Here is a 22,017-nt window from a genome sequence, read left to right as displayed (position 1 = left end):
TGCGGCTACGACGATGTTGTGTCGGAGGTTGTATATATGCTCCAATCTGTGAAATCATTGTTTGCGCGCTTTAGAGTCTTTGCTGTTATTGGCTGAAAGCGTCGCGTCATTGGCGGTTGTAACTTATGGCGTAGAGAAGTCGCCACAATGCGAATAATCGTAACAAAATTCAACAAAAGTATATACTATACTATAGCTAGATGTGTGATGGTTTTTAAATCGTACGACTGGCAACTACCAATCAGTCGCTGGTCGCTAGTCGACCGCACGCTGCATTCAAACAACACAAGACACACAATCTGTCCGTCTGTCTGTGAGTCGGTCAGATTACGTTCGGACGAAGTCGACCTAAAGAGCACACTGCACGAGCCTTCAGACAAAGCAGGATACAAAATTGACAATATCAACTCCGTAATTATGTCACTGTAGGTCAATGAAATAATATTCTATGGAGGTGCCCTAATTGTTCAACTTGACTCAGAAATAAAAACTGATATATCTGTCTCTTTCTCACAACAGTGGTTTAACGGGAGAAAAAACGTTTACACTCTTTTATCAGCACCCTCTTCATTGGCTTCGATGTGTTTGTGCTGGAGCACCGCCATCTTAAGTAGCCCGCTTAGCTTACTCGTGGAAGTTATAACCGTGAGGATTTTACGTTTTTCCGAGGAAATCCCGTGTTTTTCTACTGTTTACCAAGTTGTGCTTATATTAATCGTTAATAAACAACAAATGAAGTGTTCAATAGCATATTGTGGCTTATGCCAAAGCAAAAATAGGCCGAATTTAACCTTTCACCGGTAAGTGGTTAATATTTGGTTAAATTATGGTCTATCATACAGTGTATTTAATGAAATGTGTTTAAAAACCTTATTACTTTTAATCTTCTTTGTTGTGAGCTTTAAAAAATTGTAATATTCTCAATATTTCATTCACATCGAAAACATAAACACGTGTGCTAGTGTTGAACATCATCGAACATAGAATCTTATCGATAAACTAGCTGTGCCCGCGACTTCGTCCGCCAACCTATTTATGGATAGTTTGACAGATTTGAAAGAGTCTGAAATTGGATTAAGGATGAATGAGTTACTCGTCAAATGTCTGCTCTATGCCGACGATCAGGTTATATTGGCGTCATCAGCGGAAGAATTACAGGAGATGGTAAACTGTATGCGTGAAGCTTTAAAAGAGAAAGGAATGAAAGTGAACGTAAGTAAAACTAAAACACTGGTTTTTGAAATGGAGAAAGAAATGACAGCATGTAATATTTTGATTGGAGGAGAAAAAGTTGAGCAAGTGAAAGAGTTTGTATATCTAGGATCAAAGTTTACATCAGATGGCAAGTGTGATAGTGATATTGAAAGGAGAGTGAACGCGGGGAACATGGTGAATGGAGCTTTGCATGCCTTTATGAGCAGTCAGAAACTATCCAAAAAGGCTCGACTGGCCACAGCCAGTATAGGGGCGTGTTGGTCCCGACATTAATGTATGGGAGTGAAAGTTGGGTATGGCAAAAGAAGCACGAAAACAGAACAAATGCAGTGGAAAAGAGAGCGTTAAGGAGTATGATGGGTGTGAAATTGAGTGACCGGATAAGGAACATCGTGATAAGGAAATGTTGTGATGTGAAAGAAGATGTAGTTACAGGAATAGAAAAGGGTATGTTGAGATGGTTCGGTCATGTGGAGAGGATGAATGAAAGCGGGATGACTAAGCAGATATACAAGGAGAGTGAGGAGGGAAAGGTCGGAGTGGGAAGACCTAGACGAACGTATCTTGATCAAATTAAGGACGTTCTGGTAAAGGGTCAGGTCAAAAGTACCCGAAACCGCCGAACTTGCATGAAGAGAGTTATGAATGTGGATGAAGCGAAAGAAGTACGCAGAGATCGTGGCAAGTGGAAAGAGGTAGTCTCTGCCTACCCCTCCGGAAAAGAGGCGTGATTTTATTTATGTATGTAATTATATTTGATTTCCAAACACTTTATCAGAATGACATAGGTAATAGATACAATATTGTTGGACCTTAGATTATAGCCAAGATAGTAAGGATTCCCGATGTAAATTTTTTTTTTAATAAATTTAATTCGGAAATAAACATCTCAACTCACTCGTCCATCGATAAAATATTATCGACTAAATGAACATCTCTAGTCCGCCATGTTTGTATCCGGGTTTGTTTATTTAGGTATGCAGGAAAAGTACATGCATAGGGCACTTCCATAGGATTGTTCTTCTGAGCTGTAGGTAATCATTACAGTGTTTTGACATTACAGTGTAATGTCAAAACTCAAAAGAGATATAAATTCTTATTCCGTAAAGTATTTAGGTATAGACTTAGAAATAAGCCAAATCAAAACTTTGTCAAACAATTATCTGTGAACATAACTTTAACTCTGTATCGTGCAGTACAACAAAGTAATTATTATATCCTCTCATATTATTATGTGTGATATTCTCTCTGCTTGCAACAAACTGCAGATGAGCACTCACTACACTTAAGCCTATGCCCGGGCTCCGCTCCCAGAGTAATTCTGCGTCTGCATAGCAGATGCATCAAAGCTGCTTATGCTCAAAGAATAATTAAGAGATAATTATGGAAGCATTCGTTTGTGATTGATTTCTGTGTTTTCATTTTAGGTTTTTAGATTAATGTTGTACAAAAATATGTACTTTGCGAAGAACACTAAGTAAGCATCTGATTCAAGATTGATTAATATGAATCCTAAAAGCGAGGAAGCAAGAACACGAGACGACAGGCCTTTTATAGGGATGACCATAGCTGATGCTGCAAATCTTTCTGCTTTGGAAGGACGTAGTTCGTGTCCAAAATGTGGAAAATCTCGGATGTATTTTTGTTATACCTGCTATGTTCCTGTTGAACAAATAAAAGAATATATCCCTAAATGTAGTGTAAGTTTCACACCTCTTACTACCTACAGACTGTATTTCTTATTTCATTGAAATGACCTGTTAAAATTGACTATATCTTGTTATTAGGTTCATAACCTTACTCAATCCAAGATCATGGTTAAAGGTGCACCCAAGGCTCAAGAGATGAAGATATAATAGGGACTCCAGAACGGAGATGATTGTACAGAATCATGACTTAATGAGATTTATTATTATTATGCTTACAGTTGCCAGTAAAAGTTGACATTATCAAACACAGAAGAGAAATTGATGGTAAAAGTACAGCAGCACATGCAGCAGTTCTAGCTCCTCTAGATGTAAACATTTATATTTATCCTGATTTCCCTAAATATGAACTTAATGATAGAACAGTACTACTGTATCCAGGTGTTGATGCTAGTTCTGTACAACATTTGTTTACGGGAAGGAAGAATTCTGTTAGTTATTCAGAACATTTATTAGCTGAATTGCCTCCTGGTTATAATGTTGGGACACTTATGAAAAAAACTGTAGATAGTCCTTCCACATTTGAAATACACCATGTGAATGAGTTACCTATAGATAGAGTTGTACTGATTGACAGCACATGGAATCAAAGTAGAGGTATCTTTGCTGATGAAAGACTGCAAAATATGCCAAAAATTGTATTACAAAATCGAGCTTCACAGTTTTGGAGACACCAGCGAGGCAGCCCTAGGTGGTACTTGTCAACCATAGAGGCCCTTCATCAACTCATGTTGGAGTTACACATCAGTGCATGGGGTCTTAGTGAACAGTACTCATCAGAATTAACTCGCCACTACCCAGTACACAAATCTGGTGAAGTGCATTCACATTGTAAACCATATTCTGGAGAATATGACAATTTATTATATTTTTTTAAGTTTATGTATGAAAAGCTACATACTCTGTATAAACATGAAGACATGTTGGCATATAAGAGGCCTATGTTGTAATAATATATGAAAATGGAAATCTAATTTGCCTTTTTCTTCTCCTGGGCATGTGGTAATGTGTCAAAATGTGTTATAATTGCCTGTTCTTTTATAGGTATTTAGTTTATTATTATAGGCTATACTTGAATTAAAAATCTTTCTACTTTTACCATTTATTTTATAAAAAATTATTCTTTATTTTATGCTATACATTTCATAGCTTCATTCATTTATAATAGGACCTACCAATACTTATACAATTTGAACGCATTGGAATGTGCCACTAAATAAGTCATAATTTAAAAAAAGATTTCTAAATTGACCAGCACTTTAGCGTCTAGATTACGCCCGCAGCTCCGCCCGCATAAATTCCCGTTCTCGTAAGGATTTCGGGAAATCCTCTCTTAGTGGATCCGGAGACCACATAATGAACCTTCATACCAAATTTCACAAGTCTCTAGACCTAGAGGTTTGGGTTGTGTCACTCAGTAAGAGAATAGTTTCATTATGTATGTATATCATCGGAAAATAACAAGAAACGCAAGTTTATAAACTTTCTAGTAAATTTTGTAAGCTACGTAGGGTTTATTGTTTTGTATCTTACGACCGTATTTCCGCAAATTTATCAATTAGCAACCTTTCGTGGATAATTTATAAACTAACAGATATCCATTCGTAAGATTCAAATTGGTTCGACCAACGACAGACGAGCTTTTAATTATATGGTTCTTTAATGGCGCCTGTACACTCTCGGCGAGGGTGAACGAGACTTGCGACGACGAGAATGTACAGGATATTTCGCCCTCCTCGAGTGCTCTCGCTCTTGTGTTGGCTTTTTGTGCGCGAGTCAAAGGGCCTGGCTTTCCTCACGAGTGGAGACGAGTGCATCCCTGTACATTCACCCTTCGTTCTGCTACTAATTTTATTGATTTTTCATCGAAACTCTGTACTTATGCTTTTCCTCAGGGTCAACTCTTATCTCTGTACCAAAATTCATCTCAATAGGTTCAGTGACTAAGGCGTGAAAACGTAACAGACATGTTTATTTACCTATTAATAATATTAGTAGAGATAAGAATGTAGAATTATAGATACTTTAATCTACCAATATAAAAGACTATTTTTTTGAATAAGTATTCGTATAGATACTTTAATCTACCAATATAAAAGACTATTTTTTTGAATAAGTATTCGTATAATCATCCACCACGTCTGTTCCCATTTTTTAAATCTTTTTTTTGTGTGTAATAAATATATGTATCTAATAATATATATGCCTTAAATTATAATAGCGCTACAGTTGCTATGACTTGCAAAGCGTCAATGTCCTCGCCGTTGCTCGTCGTAACTGAATGAGTCAAGAATGTACAGGATCGCTCTCGTGTATAGCACTTTTCGTTTGAGATTCGCGCGAGACATTGCATAGCGACGGCGCTCGCGCAAGAATGTACAGGCCAAATCAGTACGTGCACAGGCGCTATAAAACACGGCAAACAACACACGGCTCTCTGACTGGTCGATGATGACAGTTTCTAAGTCGCTCATTATTGGTCTACTTTAGTAAAAAAATAAAACTATTTTTAGTTTCAAAACAGCAGCAACATTATAATCTTAACAAAAACACACGACAAACCTATTTGTATAAGCAGCTTATACAAATAGGTTTGTCGTGTGTTTTTGTTGTTGATCGCTACGGAGCTGCTCCGTAGCGATCAATGGTGGAGGAGAGGAAAGAGAAGGAACATGTCACTTATTCAACCAATCAGAGCGCATGTCGTTTTGTTAAGTTTACTTACTTATTATTTTACGTGCGAGTTCGGTAAGTTTATCAATTATCGGAAATGTGGACGTTAAATAATACAATTCGTCTCTCGTTTGGAACACTACAAAAGTTTATAAATTGCCTTGGAAATTTATTAACTTGCGGTTTTTGTTATTTTCCGGTGACACGTATATTGATTGGTCTTACACCATTTACAATTGGGAATTTAAAATACAGGAAATTTAATAATGGCTTCAACATTTATTATCTATTAGGTCAATTAAATTGATAGTTTATTTTTAATCTTTATTCATTTATGAGGATATTACCAAAAAAATACGTAATATATTTTTTAAAGATAAGTATCTACTTTTGATAGCAATTATACCTACAATTTTTTTTTTATTTGCTTTTACCCGTAGTTTCGCCAGTGCGAATTCAGCGCCACTTACAAAAGAATATAGGTTTATCGCCAACTAGTTTTTACCGGGATGAAAAGTACCGTATGTCCTTTACGAAAATTGACGCGTGAAGAGACAAACAAAAAATAAATAAAAAAAAAAACTTAATTTCGCATTTATAGCTAGGATAACTAATATAGTGGCACAGTGCATTATAAAAAAAATGAATCACAAGGCATCATTTTGTGGATCTTATTATTTTAGTTATTGCAGACTAATAATCAGACTTGTAGACATACTACTACTTAGCTGAACATTATATGTAGTTAGAGTTTGCGTAGGTCTAAAACAAAAACACTGCCGTCACTTGCACTTGCTCCCACTTTTGTACCACGAGAATTCCAGCAGACTTCAAATATACCACCAGTTCCTTTGTAGGAGTGTACAAGACCACCGGTTTGTGTTGACCATATATGAACACACTTGTCAAATGAACCACTAGCCAGGAACTTGCCATCAGGAGAGAATGCAACACTGTATACAGGTTCCGTGTGTTTAGTCAATGTATGAATACACACACCTCGTTCAACATCCCATAACCTAACTGTTGAGTCAAATGATGCGCTAGCAAGAATCAAATTCATATTCGGATTCTGTGTTCCAGGACCAGTTGGAGACCATTTGATGGTGTAAATCTCCTTGGAGTGAGCTTGTAGATCATGGACACAATTGTCCTGTTTCATTGACCAAATCTTCAGAGTCATATCATCTGAACATGATGCAAGCAATTGACCTTGAGGATCCCACTTGATAGCATTCACTTCATTCTGTGAAAATTGACAATAGAAAAAATCAATCAATTTTATTTAAAACTGCATTGAAACAGTCACAAACAGTAACAAACTATTCAACAATCTATACTAATATTATAAAGCTGAAGAGTTTGTTTGAACGCACTAATCTCAGAAACTACTGGTTCTAATTGAAAAATTCTGCGTTGAATAGACCATTTATCGAGAAAGGCTTTAGGCTATATAATATCACGCTGCAATGCAACTATAAGGAGCAAAAAAATAATGGAAAATGTGATAAAAAAACGGAGAAAATTATTCATGCTTGAGGGCTTCAATAACTATTCCACGCGGACGAAGTCGCGGGCACAGCTAGTTTAATAATAAATTAAGAAAAAGAATAACAACATTATAATAAATATCCTATACTATTAAACGGTTTTCACGTCGGTGGACCTATGTCTGATTTTCGACAAGTGAAAGTATTATTTTTTTTTGTTTTTGTTTTGACTTTACTTTTGATGGTTTAAAAATTTTGGTGGTTTTTATAGTTCTTTTGTTTTCACTACTTTTTTTCTAACGTCCATCGAGCGCCGCTCGGTCACCTAGGTACAATTAGTCACAAAACTAATCAAATAATAGCATATAAATAAATAAAACATTCAGTACATACAAAACTTAGATTAAAACTTAGATAAGGAGTTACTAACAGTGTGGCCCTGGAAACTTTTGATTGGCTTATCAGCATTAAGTTTGCACACATGAATCCACTGGTCAGTAGAACATGATGCAAAAGAAGTGTTAGTTTGCCAATCGACATCAAGGGCTGGCGCCAAATGAAATGAGAATTGCTGAGTGCATTGTCCTGTGGCAGCGTCCCATATTATGGTAGTCTTATCGACCTGAAAAAATTCAATCCTATTTAATTAATAACAATTGAAACTTAAAAACATGTGTTAGTAAAAAGGTATGAATTTAAAAATAAAAATTATTATGCGGTCCAGAAATACCTTCAAGATATTATTGGAGCTGCCATGCAGCTATGCCATAAAAGATGCACATTTGAAAAGGCTGAGAAATAACTATGTATAATTAATAATCAAACAAACATTCCTGGGGCACTGCACCGCCATGGCAGACCCAACATCACCCTGAAAGCATTATTATACACGCAAGTCTTTGTATCCCGGAAAAATAGATTAGGTTTGCAAGACCCTGAAAAAAATATACTTTGTTTTCAGTATACCAATAAGGAAAATAAATTACCCCAGCACTTAAAATATAATTCCCCCGTTTATTCCATTTCAAAGCAAAAATGGGCCCTTTGTGTTGTCCCAATGTTGAAGCTAAAGTCCCGTCAGTGGTCCATATACGAGCATAACCGTCATATGATCCTGTTGCCAATAGGTTGCCATCACACTGTAAATATAAATAGACTCGTAAACATTACTGTTCAAGACTTCGCAATTGAACAATTTATTTAAATAAATCATCAATTTATTTAAATACGTCATACAATCAGCAAATATTAATAACGCTAGTTTCATACCAAAATTACCGTTATTACGCAACTACCATTTCGCGTTTTCTTTACCATTCAATTAAATCATAACTAATTAATTATTAACAAAGAATTTTAACCATAATGTCTCCATAAACTTTATTGAAACGGTTTGCTTCCATATATTAGGGCGATCCATACAATTACCAAGCATTTATGATAAAAAATATAAAGAAACTTACATTCCAGTCCAAAGAGGTCACATCTTTGTTACTAGGAACTTCAGTGCCCCCTTTCTGTATGCAATGCCTTAACACTAACTGATTTGGAGCAGTGGCTGGATTGTCTGTCATGTCCCATATTCTGAAAATTTAAGTTCACTTCTATTATTAGTTGTATACTTGCAACACAAATGCAGAACAAAATAAAACCTTCCCTTTGATAGAACAGGGGGCAACCATATTTACATTTATTGAAGTATAAAATGTGAATGAATTTATGATTGTCTAAGTATAAAGAGTAGAATGTTTGAAATTGCATGATGGTGGACAAAAAAAGTTTACCTAGCTGTACTGTCTCCCGAACCACTTGCCAAGAGGTCTGTGCTAGGATTCCATGCACAGATAAATACCTCAGATTCGTGCCCTCTTAATACTGTAGCTTTACTGGCAGGTATTTCAATAGATTGGTCAACATCCATATTTTCTGGAGCACTAGGCGTGGCCGTTCCACCAGTTGTTGAGCCAGTTGTTGTACATGTGGTGCCCTAGAAGTAAATTTACGAAACGGAATTAAAATCATGACATTTCATTACCCAGATTAAGATTGATTAGTTTCAAAACTACCATAATATGTATTGTTAACAAAAAAAAATTATCTCAATTAAAAGACCTGTAACCTGTGCCGACTTGCGATTTAAACAAAAGATCCATCATCTGACGTTAGCAGCTAGCAGTTTTGAGTAGTTCATTTGACTTTAATTGAAATTTTTAAATTTCCTGTTTTTTTGTTATGTTTTTTTTAGACAAAACACTGGATGACTTCATATCAGAGAAGACCAAACGATTTTTATCACAAATCCAGAATGATGACAGTTTTGTACAGAAGTTTTGCCTTCTTGGACTCATAATGGTGCTTTTTAGGAGGCAAAAAGAAAAATAAATCATTTCAGAGATACTGCTAAGAGGGCTGTTAAAATTAATGCAAGATTTTAATACACTTATTACTGCTGAAGGAGAACAAGAACAGTTCTTGCTGCGATTGGTTCAGGAAAATTGTATCCAGACTATAAAAAAACTGATAACTATCATGTTCATAGACCATTGTATCCAGACTGTAAAAAACTACTCTACCCTAACTGATTGTTATTACTTTATGTTTTAAATAAAGATTTATGTTTATTCCTTAATTAATTGTATTTGATTTTATAGATGACTGCAATTTTCAAAATTCAAAGCTCAATTGGCACTAGTTACAAAAAGCCTAGAATTATGAAATTTTGTATTTGAGTATCTTATAGCATAAGTAAAAAATATAGAGTAAAAAGTTTTTTTTTTTCATATAAGAGACACTAATAGTTGGGGCACAAAATACTAAAATAAATTTGTCATGCTTACATCAACACCATTTTGTTCACCACCTGATCCTGGTTCAGCTTTTATAGCCTGTTTTTGGGCATTGTGAGCGTTTTGCCGAGCAGAGACTATATCTGGGGTTACAGCATCTATCAAACTGAGGCTCTCAGTTAGTCGTGTTTCAGTGCCTATAAATTTGGGATAAATAAGTCAATTTTTTTTAAAACACAGCATTTATGTAACATTTCCTTTCTCCTGGCTTTAATCCTGGTTGCATCCTCATCACTCTGGAGAGGTGCCTGGGGTATTGGGGTGCCTTTGACCATGGAACCTGGATTAGGTGAAACAGGTTACTACACAAAGCAACTCCCATTTGACCTCCGCAAAAGTTGCAGCTATATCTGACTCATATTTGATAAAACATGGTAACACTCAGTTGCTTAAATGTATAGGTTTCTTCACAATATTTTCCCACGCTGTAATAGCATCAATTAGTACTCAAACAAATGTACATAGCTTTGAAAATAGTAGAGGTAGGATTTGAACCTGTGCCTTTATATGCACATCAGGCATTTTAACTGGGCACCTAACCAATTCGACCACCAACACTCACTTTCATAACATCCTTATTGCAATATTTTGATGTTTAGTTTGGACCAGATATTACTTTTAAACCTTTAGATTTAATGCCTTCTTCTTTTTGTGGTGTTAGTATGGGTTTCATCTTTACCTCTCTGGATAGGTGACCATGATCCTGAATTGAGCAAGTCAGGTTTTTACATGAAGTGATCCCTGTCTAATCACCACAACCTTTACAAGGTAACCTAACCCATATTGGATCATGGTAACATTAAGTTACCTTAATGTACAGGTTTCCTCATGTTTTTCTACACCATAATTTCATCAGTTAGCACTCAAACGCAAAAATGACATTGTACATGGCTGAGGATTTTAAAAGCCAAGTGACCAAAATTAGAAAACTAAAACTTATTAACCATCATCTCCGAGAGTGATTTCAGCTTCTGTGTACTGTAGACCCTTCTGAAGAATGTTGAGCAACGCTGCTGGTGGCACAAGCGCTCCGTTTATGTTGCTTTGTGATATATGAGACTCTATACCAAACGTGTAAGCAGAGTGATGAAACCCTACAAAAATTGCAATGAATTAACAATAATCCTCAATAAATAAGGTGAAACACGGTAGCAGCTCATAATACATGTATAGCGTCCCCTAGTTCGATGAACCTCACCTGACTCTTGTAAATATCGGTAAACCAAGAAATTTACTTCGTCACTTGAAAAACTCATATCGCCGAACTATTAAAAACATTCAGAGCATATAATTATAAGCTCTATCGTGTTTATTGGGAAACTATTACGTGAAACATTATATTTTATTTCGGCTCTTCAACACGAACACTATACACGCAGGTCGTACAAAACTCATCAAATCAAGACGATGACAATGATAGTGACAAATCACATCACATTCACAAACATTGCTAGTGATCAACTTCAACTAGTGATTTCGTATTCCTCCAGTCAATAATCTTTGCCTTAAAAAAATTTTACTCTCTGGAAATCAAAATATCAATGTCAATAAATATTATAAATGTCAACAAATGAAAATTGTTTTGCAGTTGGAGCGGCTTATTAAATATTTTATTTTAGTGGTTAAAAATTTAAGGTTTTCCAATTAAACAAGTTACAGATATGACGAATATTTTATATATTTTATCAATCTCATTATAATGTGTCTTTCATTACGTTGATTTGAAATTTAAATTCGACTTGTGCTTCATGAAAACAGTGAGGCTTCATTCTTCCAATTTTCTTTCGGCCGAAAGATTTTTAATATAATGGATATACCTTCCAGTAATCTCGCAGCACAACTTCATAAATTATGCGCAAGTTTGTCGTCAGATCCAGGTAAGATTCCAATTTTAAAATTACTGTCAATTTAGAAGTCCATCACGTATATATTTTATTATTTCTACGTAAATTATTATGAATTTTATACAAGAATGTTTTCGAGAGCTGATGACTAGATTTAAAAGAGGTTTTTTTCTTAAATTGTTCATACGTAGCATTTATTATAGGTTTTTTTCATTGTTCATTTTCGTCATGGATCATTGGTCTAATTACCGAAGCTATTGTTTCCATTTCCTTTCAGTTTTGTTTAGCTAATTGCAATTTTTGTTGCTGGCAGACTGGTTTCTCAACTTTCAGTGTACTTATTCAAATTTGTTTTTAGACGGAGCTTATGAACTGGCAGTGTCTTATCTATCTTCCACTGATGAAAAAAACCGTACAGTTCAAGATGAACGATTACTTTGCCAGAAAATTCAGTCCCGCCTTAGTAGCATATCAGCAAAAGATGTTGATAAGTTCAATGAATGTTATGTAAAACTGAAGAAATCTGTAAGTTTTTGATAAGTTTTTTTCTGCTAGTGTAAGTAGTGTATTTCAATATTGCAAGAATTTAGAGCCAAAAGTAAGCAATTCATGCTTTTGGAGAGTTATATCTCTATTTTCTCCATATAAAACTTTTCCTCATTCTCATGTTTATTACCCGGGTGTTGATCTGTTGATGCAAATGCGACAAATAACCCCACAGTTTGACATCTTGTTCATGTCATTTCATTGTTTACTGCACCTGTGCTTGTTTCATTTTGTTTTATAATGTGCATTTAATAGGCAGTTGTAGGAAGCTTACTGTTGAGCAAATTGTATTGGGAGTAAAGTGTACTCTAACATTTATTTCAACATCAATATTATTTTATAGTACTTGTACACACATGACATGAAAGAAAATAAAGATTAATTTATTTTTTAAGATAGATTATGAAACATCAACCATATAATTTGTAGTTTGTCCTGAAGCAGCGAGTATCGGTGTTGGCCTTACTTCTTGCTCTATCGGACACTCCACAGCATACAGAATCCACTTACCAATTGTTTCCTGTGCCTCATCTTGCTTCTGCCGTAAGTATTTTGTTGTCATTTATATTTTTTTTCAAACATTTTATATTTTGTACTAATGTTTTGACTTTCCACCAACTGCATTTGTATAAAATTTCAATTTCACTTTTTATTTACAATTTAGATAAATCCTTGTTATTGTTAGAATTTTTTTAAGGAAAATTAATTATTTGAACTTTAATAGGAATTTGAAATATTGAATTGCTTATAGGTGAGATTTTGCAAAAAAAATAATTTCAAAAAATGTTGTTAACTCTGCCCAAGTCTTACTCATTTATATTCACATATGTAAAGTTACTACTTCTGGTTTTAGAAATCAAATCCTAGCTTAACTGGTGGGTCAAGTTCAAGCAAATGTACAATCGGCACCGGAAGCTGGGGCAGCAATGCTCCCAAACAGCAGACATCCAATCATAACCTTTATAGTAACAGTAATATGGCTTTACAAACCACTGGTAAGTATTTGCAATATTATTTTTGCTTTACTAGCCTTTGTAGAAAGATGGCCTTCACCTTATGCCTTATTTTATCAAGAACATGAATATTTCTAAAATATTTATTATCTAATCGTTTTTGTTTTATATCCAATTTGTAAATATTCATGTAATACACCATCAAGCATATACATTCAACACCAAGTCCATCTATGGAATACCCTCCCTGTCGATATCAGGAAAGCCCAGACTATTTATAGTTTTAAAAATCTCATTAAGTCTCATCAACTTTTTACTTTATCCTAAGTACATGTTATTATTATGTATTTATCTGTATTTGTGGGTATTTGTATGTATTATATATATATAAATATATATATTATATATTATAAATATATACGGGACAAATTACACAGATTGAGTTAGCCTCGAAGTAAGTTCGAAACTAGTATTACGAGATACTAACTCAACGATACTATATTTTATAATAAATAAACATCCAAGACCCAGGCCAATCAGATAAAGTTCTTTTCTCATCATGCCCTGGCCGGGATTCGAACCCGGGACCTCCGGTGTCACAGACAAGCGTACCTACTACCGCTGAGCCACAGAGGCCGTCAGATATATATTCTGTGTACATTTTATTATGTTTAAACATTTATTTATCTTGCTCTGCATCAATGCCAATCTCCTGTTGGGTTTCCTTCCACCTAAAGTTTGACTGGAAGAGATTGCATTAGCAATAAGTCCGCCTTTATACCATCTTTATCTCTTTTGTGCTGTTTTGTATGTTTTACTGTTATGGTGTAATAAAAAGTTTTATCTATCTATCTACATTGACATAGCAGCTGCCATCCACTGCCAGTTTGTAATAAAATGTAATAAACCTTAATTAATACAGATTCACAAATTGAATAGGTTATTGCAGACAAACCTGGTCAAAAGTGTTAATTCTTAATTTGAAACATGGCTTGAAAATATTTGACCATTGCATCAGACCGCGTGAACGAGCGTGCGTGCGTGCGCGACGCCGTACTGGCAGCGACAGGGGTCCGGTCGCGGGGCGCGGGCGGGGGGCCCCGTCCGCAGCAGCTGCTGTACGCCCGCATCGCGCATCTCGGCTTCCTGCACGACAGACTGAAGGAGTTCATTGACCCTAACTCTGGCCTCATGCCGCAAGGTATGTATGAGAGGGATCACAAATAATAAGAATATGATTTATCCTGCAAGAATGATAACATCATTCTATACATACATACATATGGTCACGTCTATATCCCTTGTGGGGTAGACAGAGCCAACAGTCTTGAAAATACTGAATGACCACGTTCAGCTTTTTGGCTTAATGATAGAATTGAGATTCAAATAGTGACAGGTTGCTAGCCCATCGCATAAAAAAGAATCCCAAGTTTGTAACCCTATCCCTTATTCGCCTTTTACGACATCCATGGGAAAGAGATGGAATTTTCCTATTCTTTTTTGTTTTGGTGCCGGGAACCACACGGCAATCATTCTATAACATTGTAAAATCTGTATGAGTTTATCAAGTTATTGACTTTTTTATGTCTATGATGATGCTTGATGTTTTGTGTGGCATTCAATAACTAGACACTTCAAGACGGGGAATGCCAGATACGGGGTCAATACAATAATTTATCTAGAGTTTATATAGAGTTGTGCAAAATGAATAAATGATTTTATATTTAACTTGATTACTGAGCTTGTCACCTCTTCATTTTGTATATTTTTTAGGATTGATGGGAGAAGGATTGGTATCATCAATTCGTGACGAATTGACAGAGTATTACCGCAGTGTCGCTCTATTACAATCACAGGTCAGTTGAGTTCTATTAGTAGCAATTCTGCAGGGTGCTATCTTGTTCCATAGTTTTGCGACTTGCTGTATTGATAATAAAACACGTGTACACAGGCGTGTGAGGGCGACGGCGGCGGCGGGACTCTGCGGCGGGTGTGTGTGTGGGCGCAGGAGCCGCTGCATCGCCTCACCTGGCTGGCCAACATCGCGCATACCGCCCACCATAAGAAAGGTATACTTAATTAAAGATCGCCTGTTATCATGCAACTTTGTCTCTTAAGTGAATTTGGAATCTGCCTTCTTCTTCATGGCTATAATCCCGGTTGCATCCTCACCACTCTGGAAAGGTGCCTGGGGTAAGCCCTTAACCATTAATCCTGGATTGGGTGAGTCAGGTTTTTACACAAAGCGACTCGACTCGATCGTCTGACCTTTTGCAGAGGAATGTAACCCGTATTGGATCCTATGGTTACACATCCAGTTGCCTGTATGTGCAGGTTTCCTCGCAATGTCTTCCCTCACCGTAAAAGCATTAGTAGCATACCAACCAATGTACGAAACTTCGAAATTAGTCATGGGTCATGGCCGAGGTGGGATTCGAATCGGTACCTTTATGCGTAACACGCGTTTTAACCGGGCAACTTATCGATTCGACCACCGAGACGCACCAAATCTGGGATCTGCCTATGACATAACATCACTGTCTTAAAAATAAGATAATGAATCCGTGTTGTAAGGTGGCGAGTTGGCTTCGTGCGTTCATCGTTTCGTCCGGCACGGCGACGGGCGTGTGGCCGCCCTGGCGCGCCGCCTGCTGACCGCGCTCACCTACCCGCTGCTGCTCATGCTGACGCGCTGGCTGCTGCACGGTACGGTACATTCTATATAGTGTCGCCCTTCTCCCTTTTCTGTCTGACTGACTCGTGTTGCCGATAAAGCGTAGAATTCACAAATAGTTTTTCCCTTGTTCGCCGCCGTTTTTCGCGGTTGTAAGACAAGCTGAACAATCGGTTGAAGTCCAGACCACCCTATCGCCCATTAAATAATCTGAAAGCGTGCTCGGGCGTAAACCCGCCGAGCTTAAGGGTAACCGCGATCTGCGCGATTCTACTTTTGGCCAGCCGGTATTGCGGGAAACAAACAACCGCTAAGAACGATACTGGATTCAAATTAGGGTCCTAAGAAAAAAAGTTGATTAATAAAAAAAAAAACTTATTTACCAGACAGTCAGCGCCAGCGTGAAACTTTTTAAGACTTGGATCTTACTTATGTTTTATGTGCAGGTGAAATCGACGACCCGTTCAACGAGTTTTTCATCGAGAGCCGAAGTGGAGTCCCAATTGATAGAATGTGGCACGACAAGTACAGAGTGAGGTGTGTATGCTACATTTGAAATTTTTGTTTTTGTATAGCTATTTGTAGCCTTAATATTTTTAGCCGAAAATCAACAACAATCAAACATAAAACAAGATTTCCAGTAAGAGATTGAGTGTAACATCTTAAAGCAAACGCTTGGAACGCCCACTTTACGCTTACGCTTACACTCTGTATAAGTTCATCCACTACTAACGTTTAACTAACTAAAGGAAATCTATATTTTGATTGCTAGATAAGATTCAATTATTAGCGTTTAATGATCAAACCATTTTTTCTAGGAATATAATAAGGATAATTGTTTTTATCAAATATTTTAATCATAAAAACTATCTTCCTTCGTCATTTTCATTCAAATTGTATATATAACATGTGTTAGAGAATGGATGGTGCCTTCGTTTATGTCGCGAGCGCAAGCGGCTCAGATCCTGGCGACGGGCAAGAGCGTGGTGTTCATGCGCGAGGCCTGCGCCGACGAGCCGGGGCCCGGCGGCCACGCGCACCATCTGCAGGCGCTCATCAACTCCATCTCCAGTCAGTATCTACTTCTTCCTTCTGACGAAAATCCAGGTTATAGCCTCACGTCTCTGGAGAGAAACTCGTGCTGCGCTTTTTACCATGATCCTGAATTGTTTTTACCTAAAGCGACTCCCGTCTGACCTCTGCAATCTTCGCAGAGGAACCTAACCTTTATTGGATTACGGAAAAAGCTGCACTAGACAAATGTGTCTTTTCCCTTCGTCACCTTTTACAATATCCATGGGAAAGATAATAAGCAGGCCCTTTTCTAAAGTGCTGAGAATCAAACATCTCAAATCTCCAGTATACCGACTAGTTTCTATCTATCATTGTCAACGAAAAGTCTGTCTATCCTTCCAGTAAAGCGGCGTGATTTTATGTATGTAGGTATTTAGCATCATCAACGAAACTTAAAACTTATGGTCATTATAGGTAACGGGAGCAATGCGGAGTTTGCTGGCGCTTCAAGTTCAGAGGGCTCCCTCCCGGCGTGGTGGGAGGCGGAGGGGCTGCGCGCGGGGGTGGAGGGGGCTCACGCGGCGGCTTCACAGCGGTTACTGGCCGCTTTGACTACGCATCACCATCTGTTGGATCATCTGGCTGCTCATAAGAGATATCTGTTGCTGGCGCAGGGAGACTTCGTGCATCATCTCATGAGTTTGCTGCAGTAAGTATACCTAGGTTAACTTACATTGTCGGTGCTGGAGGGGGATTTTTCCGCGCGGAGCTGGAAAGAGCGCACGCAACGGCTTTACAGCGGTTATTGGACGCTTTGAGGTCATTTCTAGCACAAGAAGACTTTGTGCATCATCTCATGAGTTTTCCATAGTTTTCAACGTGGTTTACTTACTTTGTCGACGCTGGAAATTCGGTGCTCTGGCTACTCATCATCATTTGTTGAATCACCGCGCTGCACATAAAAGGTTTGATTCTTCCAAAATTTTTTCTTTGCCAAGTTGATCACATCTTGACCCAAAAAAATCGAAAGACAATTGCTTTTCACCTAAGTTAAAAAAATACAGTTTTGTTCTACTCTCTTGGTCACTTGCATTATTATTAACCTTGAGTTTAATCAACTGTGCCATTGGTTAGACTTCATAAAAAACTATGCCCAGTCCAGATAACCTATTGTCCAGAAAAACCTAAGATAAAGCTAGGCGAAAATATTTTAGTCAGGTATAGGCAGTGGGCGAAAATTCATTCATTTATTCATATAATCACGTCTATTATCCTTGCGGGGTAGACAAAGCCAACAGGCTTGAAAATACTCATATGCCATGTTCAGCTGTTTGCCTTAATGATGGAATGATGGGCGAAACTATGCTGAAGAAGAAGAAGCGCCGTACACCTGTGTATGTGTTCCCCCAGAGAGGAGCTGAGCAAGCCGGCGTCGTCGCTGTACGTGCACAACCTGTCGTGCACGCTGGAGGCGGCCGTGCGCGCCACCAACGCGCAGTTCGAGCCGCCGCACGTGCTGGCGCGCCTGCACGTCAACCTCTACCCCAACTGTGAGACCGCGTCTTTTCATTGATTCTCTTCTGACTGATATATGGGCAATGCGCTTGTGGCGGCTGAGTTGATAAATATATGTTTCCATAGGGACATGACGAAATATGATATTCTTCGTAGAAAAAATGCTTCTATTTTCAACAAGTCCACCAACTTTCAACACTCATATGTACCGCTCAGCAATGTGCTGATGTTCCAGTGTGCCTGTTGGTATAAGAGTATCAACCTGCTTTTGTCGTTTTATCACTTTCACTGAAAGACACAATACTGCTTAATCAAATAACTGAAAAGAGGTTTCATTTTCTTCATCAAACAGCAATTGCAGTTTGAACGTTTTCACGCTTCGGTACCGCGTAAATAGACCTATTCGGCACGTTGTTCCAGCCTGATTGAATAATGGAAAAGATAACATGAGGCTTGATTTTCTGTTTTACAGGCGACGGTCGCGACGACTGCGGTTGGGACGTGTTCGCCCTGCAGTACCGCGTGGACGGCCCGCTCGGCACGCTGTTCCCGGCCACGTGCGCCGCGAGGTACCGCGCTCTCTTCACGCAGCTGTGGCGCGTCAAACGCATAGAGTACAGTCTGCATGATGCGTGGCGCGAACACACCATACTGCACAAGCGGCTCAAGCATATGCCGGGTGAGATATACAAACAAACTGTCATATTTTCCAAATAGGGTTTATTTCGCAAGTTGATAAGTGTGAAATTGAGCGCCAAATCTAATTATCACACTGTGTTGCTTCGTTTAAATCTCCTAAACAAAAGTGTTTGTCACCAGAGGTGTGGGGTCTAATGCGTCGCGTGTCGTGCCTCCGCGCCGAAGCATTACGTCTTTGCGGCGCGCTACAAGAGGCGAGCTGCGTGGGCGCCGAGCCGGCGTGGGAGGAGCTGCTCGCCGCCGCCGCCGAGCGCCGCGACCTCGACACGCTGCTGCGACTCCACCACCGCGCGCTGGACAAGCACTCCGTGCACGCCATGATACACCACACCACGCAGGTCAACTACGCTCGCTTGTGCTCGGGTGCAACATGGTAGCCGCGAGAACGCTTAAACATTAGCGCTGTCCCGTTCCACATCATAATAAAAAGCGATACAAAACTGCGTCGTGCGTGCTGTTGCTGTGCATGTCAGAACTCTGTCGCTTCCTGTAAAAAACCGGTATTTGCTCCTCCAGTATCATGGTCACAAGCTGACACTTCTCAGAAAGTACCAACTAGGACTCATTCCAAGTGGATGATGTTTTTTATGTTTATGTTATCAGGAATTACAATCTTACCTGGGCAACGTGTTGAACGAGACACTAGCGCTGCGCAGTTTCGAAGCTACGCTCCACAACGGAATCAACGCTGAGCTCGAACGTAGAGAGCGCATCGAGCAGACCAAAGCCGAGCGACTGGCTAGAGGTAACACAAAGTACATACACATATATAATCACGTCTATTCCCCTTGCGGGATAGACATATCCAACAGTCTTGAAACGACTGGAGTTTAAGGCAACGTTCAGCTGCTGGCTGGCATAGCTTAGTGTTGGAATTATTAAGTATATTGATATTCAAATAGTGGCAGGTTAAGAACCTGATTTACCCGAACGAGATAATGAGGATACAACTATGGTGAAGTTGTGTGTGCATTACTCATTGAAAATATGCCTATCATACTTTTACTTCTTCTAACAGGTGAATACGCTTTTACGGCGGCCGATGAAGCCCAAGATAAAGAGAAACGGAAAATCTTCCAACAGTTCTTGGCGAGTCGAAAAGCTGATCTCAATGTTTGGACTCGTACATACAGGTATGCGTTCGGGCTGGTCTTCAGCGACCTATATGCTTTGTATTGCGATATATCCAGATGCGGGGTGCTAATTGGCCGAGTGTTTGTGTGCAGGGGCCACGTGACCACCCTGATCCTGAAGCTGGCGCTGCACGCGGAGGTGTCGCTGCAGACGCTGGCGTTCCGGCTCGACTACAGCGACTTTTACAAACGCGGCGACGCCAAGCTACACGAGCCTCTCACCTATCAGCATAAACGGCTCAGCGAGATCGGCCTCAGCATGGCTAAGGTAATAAATGTATAAGAATTATTTTAATTATCGAAATTTGATACCGTTTTGATGTAGTGACGTCCTTATACATTTTAATAATATTGCGAAGATATTTTGTATTTTTGACATCCAGCCTATTATGGTCGACAGAGTGACAGTTTGTTAATGAGGCAATGGGTATAACCAATTTAAGATAAGGATTTTAAAAGAAATTTCCTGCAATTTCTATATTAAATTGGATAATTCATTAGTCTCTCATATAGCACCCATACCTTGTCCAACCGTTTATTTTAATTCTGACAGCTGCCGCTGCAGTCACGTTTTACGTTTCATAAAAATCAACTTTTAAATATGCGGAAATATTCAGATTGTAAAATCACACCTATCACCAACACTGTTACTTTAGTGTTAATAATTTGTGATTAAGAAGCAGTTACATAAAACGGAACGTAACTTTTTCCTAGCGCTTGACAAATCTTATCATCACAGAATCGATTTTGATTGCTTAAAACTCAATGTAAAATGTAAAGTTACCTAAATTTACGCCAAAGATTGATGCTAAAATCGCATCAGTGAGTTAATAACACAACACTAAATGAGCTGTCAGAATTAAAATAAAAGATTGGACAAAGTATTAGTATTAATTTTATTTTTCTTTCTTTTAATTTATCATTTGAATGGCAGTTCATTCCTGTGCCAATTTGACTACAATGCATCGTTAACGCTCTATTGATGAAAATTCTCGTGGGATAAAAAGAAAGATTATCAGATGGTAACTGAAATTTACAATAATATTTATGTAAGTGTATAGGTAGTTTCCGTTTGCTACTGCTCTAGTTCGAATTAACATTAAAGATAATGAAGAAATGCTAATAATGAATTACACAGAAATGACCAATTATTTGTACTCAATATTCATTCCATTACAAAATAATGTAGATGACATATATAAAAGGGCTAAACAAATGCACCCAATATATGTCAAAGCAGGTAATTGACTTTATATAATTCCATATCTTTTCACGTCATGTAACATGCATTGTCGGCATTTAAAGTAAGTGTGATGAGGAGGTAGTAAGATAACAATAAAATATTCGTCGATAGAAGAGTTATCATTTAGTTGTTATAACTGTAATACTTGCCTTGAACTTTCCAGAGTAAACTAATGGAGCGCAATCGCAAGAAATGAGACGTTAGGGCGGTGTCCATACAGTGTCCTCCATCCACTACGCTTCGTCTACGCCGGTGCATCATGAAAACATATCTATGATATATATCTAGTTGCTGAATTAAACAATTAACTTCCATATTTTTGTTAAAATTTGTATTAAGTAATACTACGATAACTGTTACCTAATGTAAGATTAAAATCTGTTTTGCTCTCTCTTTTAGTGCCATCTTTCTTGCTTTGTAACATTATGTGACAATGGATTTATTTAATAATAAAAAATAAAAAATG

The 22,017-nt window shown here is 38.0% G+C and overlaps 3 protein-coding genes across 5 annotated transcripts; 2 read left to right on the top strand and 1 right to left on the bottom strand.

The window, feature by feature from the left end:
- Positions 1-2,269: 2,269 nt before the first annotated feature.
- LOC106136920 (tRNA-uridine aminocarboxypropyltransferase 1) lies at positions 2,270-3,895 on the top strand. 2 transcript variants are annotated; one of them, XM_013337589.2, is made up of 3 exons: positions 2,270-2,420; positions 2,643-2,915; positions 3,143-3,895. In XM_013337589.2, exons 2-3 carry the CDS (start codon positions 2,721-2,723, stop codon positions 3,869-3,871), a joined length of 924 nt encoding a protein of 307 aa, XP_013193043.2. In that variant the 5' UTR covers positions 2,270-2,420; positions 2,643-2,720; the 3' UTR covers positions 3,872-3,895. The 2 variants fall into 2 exon arrangements, with proteins under 2 accessions (XP_013193043.2, XP_013193044.2); XM_013337590.2 differs by having other exon boundaries at positions 2,276-2,323.
- Positions 3,896-4,016: 121 nt separating this feature from the next.
- On the bottom strand, positions 4,017-13,180 carry LOC106136997 (F-box-like/WD repeat-containing protein TBL1XR1). Of its 2 annotated transcripts, none has more exons than XM_060954343.1 (8): positions 12,831-13,180; positions 10,875-11,024; positions 9,922-10,067; positions 8,869-9,071; positions 8,548-8,668; positions 8,071-8,223; positions 7,515-7,706; positions 4,017-6,840 (listed from the first exon to the last, which is right to left on the bottom strand). In XM_060954343.1, exons 1-8 carry the CDS (start codon positions 12,880-12,882, stop codon positions 6,340-6,342), a joined length of 1,518 nt encoding a protein of 505 aa, XP_060810326.1. In that variant the 5' UTR covers positions 12,883-13,180; the 3' UTR covers positions 4,017-6,339. The 2 variants fall into 2 exon arrangements, with proteins under 2 accessions (XP_060810326.1, XP_013193176.1); XM_013337722.2 differs by lacking the exon at positions 12,831-13,180 and adding an exon at positions 11,129-11,354.
- LOC106137024 (gamma-tubulin complex component 3) lies at positions 11,501-22,001 on the top strand. The gene is made up of 18 exons (XM_013337758.2): positions 11,501-11,807; positions 12,133-12,299; positions 12,750-12,863; positions 13,174-13,315; positions 14,292-14,474; positions 15,047-15,129; positions 15,225-15,342; positions 15,848-15,979; positions 16,394-16,484; positions 16,864-17,018; positions 17,436-17,670; positions 18,372-18,511; positions 18,949-19,155; positions 19,296-19,513; positions 19,779-19,920; positions 20,194-20,308; positions 20,402-20,576; positions 21,715-22,001. The coding sequence occupies exons 1-18, from the start codon at positions 11,738-11,740 to the stop codon at positions 21,745-21,747; spliced, it is 2,520 nt and encodes an 839-aa protein (XP_013193212.2). The 5' UTR covers positions 11,501-11,737; the 3' UTR covers positions 21,748-22,001.
- The last annotated feature ends 16 nt before the right edge of the window (positions 22,002-22,017 follow it).

The sequence above is a fragment of the Amyelois transitella genome, chromosome 4 (assembly GCF_032362555.1).
Source record: "Amyelois transitella isolate CPQ chromosome 4, ilAmyTran1.1, whole genome shotgun sequence".
NCBI classification, from domain to species: Eukaryota; Metazoa; Arthropoda; class Insecta; order Lepidoptera; family Pyralidae; genus Amyelois; species Amyelois transitella.
The sequence above is the reverse complement of the archived record's forward strand: the minus strand, read 5'-3'. Positions and strand labels throughout refer to the sequence as shown.